Consider the following 7,319-nt stretch of genomic DNA (forward strand, 5'->3'; position numbering starts at 1 on the left):
ACCCCGAAGTTCATTGGTCCATATCAGATTTTGGAAAGAGTTGGGACGGTGGCTTACCGAGTGGGTTTACCGCCGCATCTTTCGAATTTGCACAATGTTTTCCATGTGTCGCAACTTCGAAAGTATGTTCCGGATCCATCTCATGTAATTCAGAGCGACGATGTGCAAGTTAGAGACAACCTTACGGTAGAAACTTTACCGTTGAGGATTGATGATCGTAAAGTGAAGACGTTGAGGGGCAAAGAGATACCTCTCGTGAGAGTCGTTTGGTCGGGAGCGACTGGCGAAAGCTTGACGTGGGAGCTTGAGAGTAAGATGCTGGAGTCGTATCCAGAGTTGTTTACTTAAGGTAAATTATTGAGGACGAAAATCTTTTAAGTGGGGGAGAGTTGTAACGCCCACTTTCGTTTAATCGTTATTTAATCGAGTTTAGGCAATTATATTATAATTATATAATATGTGCATGACTTTGATATGTTTTGATGATTTTGATGATTTGATTGATGACGTGATAAGTTATGAGTTTTGGAGGATATGATAAGATTAGAGGATTTATTTTATTGTTAAATAAAATAAAGATTTGAAAAATATTTAGTTGAGGGCTGTTTTGATATTTTAGATAGTTTTGGGGGAGAAAGTGAAATAAGATAAGTTATTAAGGAGAGATATAAAAAGGCTAGACCTAGTTTTAGGAAAAACTGATTGTACGTGAAAACTTTTGGAAAAAGGGAGAAAAGCTTAGAGAGGAGCAAGAGACCAAGAGGGCTGCGATTTTTCTTCATACAAGGTAAGGGTGGGACTAATAACTCAGTAACAATAATCTCTGTAATTCTGATGATTAGTTGACAAAGTTAGGATTGAATTAGAAAAGTTTTGGAATTAGGTCAAAACCCTAAAATTGGAGAATAAACGGTAAAACTTGTTTAGATTGGTGAAAGAACCGTCCTTTAAACTTAGAATATGTTTAGGATGGATTATGGAATCAAAATTAGGCTTTGAACCATGTTGTTTGTTGAATTTTTGAAAAAAACCCTAGTCTGCCCGTGCTCCTGTTCATCGCTCGCCACAGCGAGTGATGATCCTCGCCTCGCGAGTGATGATCTTCATCGCTCGCCTCGCGAGCCCTTCCCTTCGCCTCGCGAGCGTTTCTGGTATCGCTCGCCATGGCGAGCAACCCTTTCTCGCCTCGCGAGCTTAGGCAGAGTGCATGTCATATTTTGTGTTTCGACCCTTTTAGTTGAATCTTGTATGCCTTTGAGTGCCTGAACATACCTAGTATTGATTAGGAATGAATGTAGGATCAGAGGGGACCCATAACAACCTTAGTTTGGAAGTTGAGTGGTACTCGCCATGGCGAGTAAGGACTCTCGCCTCGCGGGTACAATCAGAATGAACTTGTTTGTGTTTTGTGCGATCTGTGTCGCACTTGTTGATCAAGAGTGAACCCTAACTTATAATGAGACCTATAAATGTCATTTAATGCAGACTGTAGAGTTGTTTAAGTCATATTAATATTAATTGAATATGAACTATTGAATTGTATATTCATGCAAGATAAGAAGATGTGATAATGATACAAATTATGTGCTTTTGATATAATGATATCATCTTGTTATGTGACCTGTTTATGCTGCTTCCGTTATTTAACTAAGTGCATAAGTATATGATAAAGTTTAGCTCCAAATTATTGGATGCATGTTGATAAGTTGATTACGATGTTTTGTTCATATGTGTCCATGCATAGCATCTCATTGAGCTTAGTCCTCACCACGAATATTAGGAGCTTTGTCCTCCGCACGTTTTATAGGAGCTTTGTCCTCCGCACGATTAAAGTATATTAATACTTATGATGACGATTGGTACCACATGCATATAAGGAGTCTAAGAGCATTGTCACATTGTCATGATTAAGATGCCTTGTTGATAATGATTGGATATGTGATTACGTGATATGTGTTTATTGATTTATGTCTTGTTACTCCTAATTATTGGATACATGATTACGTGATAAATGCTTATTAAAGATACAATGATGATTATGTTTAGAATGATTATGATCAAGATTGATTAGGATGTTAATTTTATGATTCTTAATTGCATTGATTAACGTTATTCTGTTATGAAATCTCACCCCTTCTGTTTGAATGTTACCTCGACCGTGGGTAACGTGCAGGTGATCGAGCTTAGTGTGCTGTCTCCGTCGTGAGTGGCCTTGCCTTCACTGTGTCGTCTAGGTCGCTCTGATACGTAACGGGATGGGGTTTAATGTTATACATGCTTCATTCTCTTACGTGAATAATAAGTTATTTTTATAAGTTATGGATTATGAACTATTTTGATGGGGCCTACGTGCCAAACTGATTTATGACTTTCGAATTAATATTCCGCTGCTATGTTAAAGATATTTGGTGAAGGTTAAATTATGATTTAACTGTTTTTGGATTATGTTTCTATGTGATATCCCGTTTACGGTTTTTACTCTGATAATTGTTTAAGAAATTTGTATATTGGGAAAACGGGGTGTTACATATGGCCGTCAATAAGGTATAATCATGTTGCTTTTCCATAAAGAAACTCAACTCATAAAGAAATAGACAGGCATCTCAATCTATCACACCTCATGCAACAGTGCCGACATGTCTACCAAGTTAAACACATTCAAAAAATCTATTCAGGGTTTGCATCCAAGTTTGAGGGAAATCAGAAAGTCCCTGGCAAGAGAGCTTGTGACTTTGCAGGAAAAGCTTGACTCTATAACAGTTGAGAATGTTCAGAATGGAGAACAAAATCAAGAGCAACAAGAAGAGAAAGTGGCATCAGAAAAAGATTCATCTGAAGGTATTAGTGAGGGAAGTCCCAAGGAACAATTATGTATGAAGGATGATGACGGTGGAAGTGAATCTCGGTCGCATGTTGATTCTACGTCAAGTGAGAGAACAAAGCCTACAATGCTACCAGATGGATTAATCAATGAGGATTGTAGTCCTGTAATCATTCAGAATGCAAATCAAAATCAGAGGTCAGCGACATTCCTATTGTGGTTGATAAATTTGATACGACTGCTTTGAAAGAATTACCCGTGGGAGCAAACAATGATGATATTAGTGATGATTCTTCAAGTGAAGGGTTAGATTCTGATATGCATGCATTGTAGGAGCTTCCAGTCGGAGTGCTCGATGAATACACGGCTACATTTGAAGAGACTAATACATCTGAAAATGTACTAAGTGAAGTAAGTGATGAAAACGAGGTATTCATTGAAGAACTTCCCGTTGGAGTAATCGATGAAGACAAGGCTACATCTGAAGAGACTAATACATCTGAGACTGAAGTACAAGCCGGAAATGAGGTATTCATTGAAGAACTCCCAGTTGGAGTGCTCGATGAAGACACAACTACATCTGAAAAGACTAATACCTCTGTAAATGACGTACAAGCCAGAAATGAGGTACTCATTAATGCACAAATTAATGCACCTGAGAATGGTGTCAACTTCAGCCACAAGGGAAGCTTCATAAAACATGGAGGTCGACATAGAGGGATGTGGCCTATACGAGTGGTTGACCCCCAAAATTTCCATGGTATCTTCATTATATGGGGCTACTCCGGATGACCCCGCCATTGTTGTGAAGTGTCCATCAATGACCTTACGAAGACATTGTTTGATGTTAGGACCCATATTATTATATTTCTCCTCAAAATAATTCCCTCTATTACCCATACCATCATGATTTGATTTGGTTCAAGGATATATTTTAAATGCAAGATGAATTGTATCTGAAGTCTTCTTAATTCTATCTATAGACTAATTGGATTATCCCACTTTGTAATAGAGAAAATTCGACTTTCTCGTTATTATGCCAATCATTTTTAACCTTTCCCATACATGTGCATATTTTCCATAAGAGAAATGTCTCATGAGCACTTTTAATTTTTTATCTCCAATATAATGACGTTAAATAAGAAATGATAATATATCTTGTAACCAAAAAAATAATAATATATCTTGACAAAAGATAAATAAATAACATATCTAATAAAGATTTATCCCTTTAAAATAATAATATATCTTGACAAAAGATAAATAATAACATATCTAAGAAAGATTTGACCCGTGGTGTGAGGCGGTCAGCGATCTAGTTTCCCTATATAAAAAGAAGCAAGCCCTATCAATCAGAAATATCTGTCATCTGTAAATTTGATCTACACCACGCTATATTAACCCAGCCTTTAAAGAAACCCATCAATCTTTACGATGAAAAGAAAATATGATGAGTCTTCCTCTTTTTCATCATCCTATTTCTTTTCATCAGCAGTAAACTACAATACAGAACTTTCCTTTTTCTTTGCCGAAAATCTTTTTCTAAAGAAAAACATGGTTTTTTCACCTTTTTCACTCGAGATGATATTTGGCATTATCTCTGCTGGCACTAGTGGTGATACACAACTTGAACTTCTCCGATTTCTTGGTTTGAGATCCATGAAAGACCTCGTAGATCTCGTTAAAATTCGTTCCGACTTGCTCAAACATTTTTCTCCTGACCATTCCGCTTTGCACCTGGATGGTCCCGTCTTTTCTTTCACTAATGGTTTGTGGGTGCCAAAGTCTCTTCCTCTTAAGAGTTCATTCAAGGATACTTTGACAACTATGTTTAACGCCGCTGTGTCTGATCTTCATACGTATAATAGGGTATGTTTATTATTTATATATGGTTTTGCGGAACTAAATTCTAGGGTTTAGTTTTTTATTTTTTTGATCGTGTTTCTAATTAGTCTATGCTAGGGTTAGTGGTCAGTTAGTTTATTCTATGTTGATTGGAACAACTTTCAAAAGGATATTTCCGTTTTTTTTTTTTTTTTATAGTGTTTCTAAGATATTCAATTAGTTTATGTTAGGGTTTAGTGTGCTTTTTAACTTGTGTTTGCATAACTGATGTTTTATGTTGATATGTTTGTAAAAGGGTGTTGAAGTCATTGAAGAAGTGAATTCATGGGTAACAAGAAAGACCAATGGTATTATCAAAGGAATCCTTCAACCAATGTCCATCACTAATGAAACACAGCTCCTGTTTATTAATACAGTCTGCTTCAAAGGAGAATGGGAGAATCCATTCCCTACTTGTTTAACAGCACTGCATGATTTTACACTTTCAGATGGTAGTTCGGTAAGAAACATCCCCTTCATGGTAAGCGATGAAACACAATACATAAAATCTTTTGACCTGTTTGGATTTAAAACACTCTCTCTAGCTTATAAGAAAGGAAATGGAGATGATAAACATTATCAGTTCTACCTCGACATATTTCTTCCAAATCCTGGATTTGATTTGCCAACGATGCTTCAAAGTATGGCGGCCAACAATTTTGACCTTATTATGAGCAGACTTGTTCAAGATAAAGTGAGAGTAGGGGAGTTTAGAATTCCAAAATTTAAGATTTTGTCTAGGCTTGATGATACATTGGATGTACTGAAGGAACGTGGAGTATCTAAGGCTTTCGAAAAAGGAGCTTTGAAAGACATTCTTCAACATGATGCTGCAGGTAACAAACTCCTTGTTTCAAATATATTTCACAAGTCTTTCATTGAAGTAAACGAGAGAGAGACTGTAGCAGCTTCAGTTAGTACTTCAGTTGAAGTAAAGTGTTATACTCCATCGGTCGACTTTGTTGCAGATCACCCGTTTGTGTTTCTTGTCAGGGAACTTAATTCCAAAACAATCTTGTTTATGGGACAAGTTCTCAACCCTACAGAAGGATACGATGATGAACAAGTTTCTTAAATCATTTGCAATTAACAACACTGATAGAAAGGAAATTTTAATTTTTTTGTGTGTTACACCAACACAACCTGCAATTTATGATTAGATAGTACAATTGACTTGGAATTTGTCTTCCCAAGAATATAGGTTTTATTTTTCTTCCACAATCTATGTTATTAATTCTCAGATAATTCTCCTCTTATGGATACAGGGGAGTATTTGTCTCTTGTTTGGTCTTAATTTTGGGTTTGAATAACTACATGCAATTCCTAATCTTAAACATCTCATCAATTCTTTGTAATTGTACTCTCCATTTAGTCTAATATTTGCTAATCGCTCTAATGGTGTTTTTCTTGTTTATCTCAAAAACACATGAACCTTGTTTTTTTATTTTATTTTATTAAACTGGCCTAAAGTACACAACAATATGTCCACTAATAAGTTCAATTAGCACAACCCCAAAACCATGAACATCAACAATTGTTGGTGCCTCTCTGGAAAGTATCTATATGTAAAAACTTCATAGATACACAAATATCGAATCCTAAGGACCCTTTGACTTGGAGGACTTCTGGCATTTATGGTTTTCCGGAAAAGGGTAACAAACCTCTATTTTCTCTTTTATAAATAATTTGTACATGATTAACCCTTGTCCGCATTGGCTTTTGTTTGTAGATTTCAATATTATATTTATACTTTCCAACACTGAAAAAGTTAGTGGAACCTGTATGATTCTAATATTTTAAGATAATTTCGTAAGCACATTAAGAAGAATAGAAAATTTAAGTGACTTAGGGGAACCTTTTATTTGTAAGTTATGCATCTTTATATTGATCAAAAGCAGTAGAGAGAAAATGAAAAAAAGAGTAAAAATATAATGTAAGTATGATTGAGAGAATTGTTCAAAAGTTGTCAAAAAATTGTTGTACAAATATTATTTCTCTTTTGTAGTAACGATTCTCAATTTTTGTAATAACTGCAATACTATAACAATGAATTAACACTTCTGGTAAAGATTTCACCCACTAGGGGATCTCAACTAACAATAATCTTATCAACTTGTTTCTTCACTAGTTTTCTCTAGTGTTTTCATCTCGGATTCATTCAATATTGGACCGAGTCAATATCATTTGTTTCAACAAACAATTCCTCCAATGATGCTCAATGTATAGTCATTGGTCACTGAAGACTAATCTGAAAGATGTTCTATTTTGTATCTTGTACCATTCAAGTACAATAAGATACTTCTCATAATGTAATCCTAGAGTCATGGTCTTCTTAAGGCACCTTATCACATTTTCAATAGCATGTCAATGCTTCTCACTTGGTCTACTAGTAAACTTGAACAAAGAGTCTCACAACGTGGGCAATGTCGAGTCTAATACATTTAGTGGCAGACTTAGGACTGCCAATGATGCTCACATATTCTATTTGTCTAAAACCATCTCAAGTATTCTTAAATAGTTTTACACTTGGATCATAAGATATGCTTGCAAGTTTAGACTCAAATAATTACATTTCCTTAATATCTTCTCAACATTGTGAGATTGATAAAAAAAA

General features: G+C 35.4%; 1 protein-coding gene across 1 annotated transcript; it reads left to right on the plus strand.

The window, feature by feature from the left end:
- Positions 1-4,375: 4,375 nt before the first annotated feature.
- LOC11426021 (serpin-Z4) lies at positions 4,376-5,780 on the plus strand. The gene is made up of 2 exons (XM_003603748.2): positions 4,376-4,690; positions 4,962-5,780. Exons 1-2 carry the CDS (start codon positions 4,376-4,378, stop codon positions 5,778-5,780), a joined length of 1,134 nt encoding a protein of 377 aa, XP_003603796.2.
- The last annotated feature ends 1,539 nt before the right edge of the window (positions 5,781-7,319 follow it).

The sequence above is a fragment of the Medicago truncatula genome, chromosome 3 (genome assembly GCF_003473485.1).
Source record: "Medicago truncatula cultivar Jemalong A17 chromosome 3, MtrunA17r5.0-ANR, whole genome shotgun sequence".
Lineage (NCBI taxonomy): Eukaryota > Viridiplantae > Streptophyta > Magnoliopsida > Fabales > Fabaceae > Medicago > Medicago truncatula.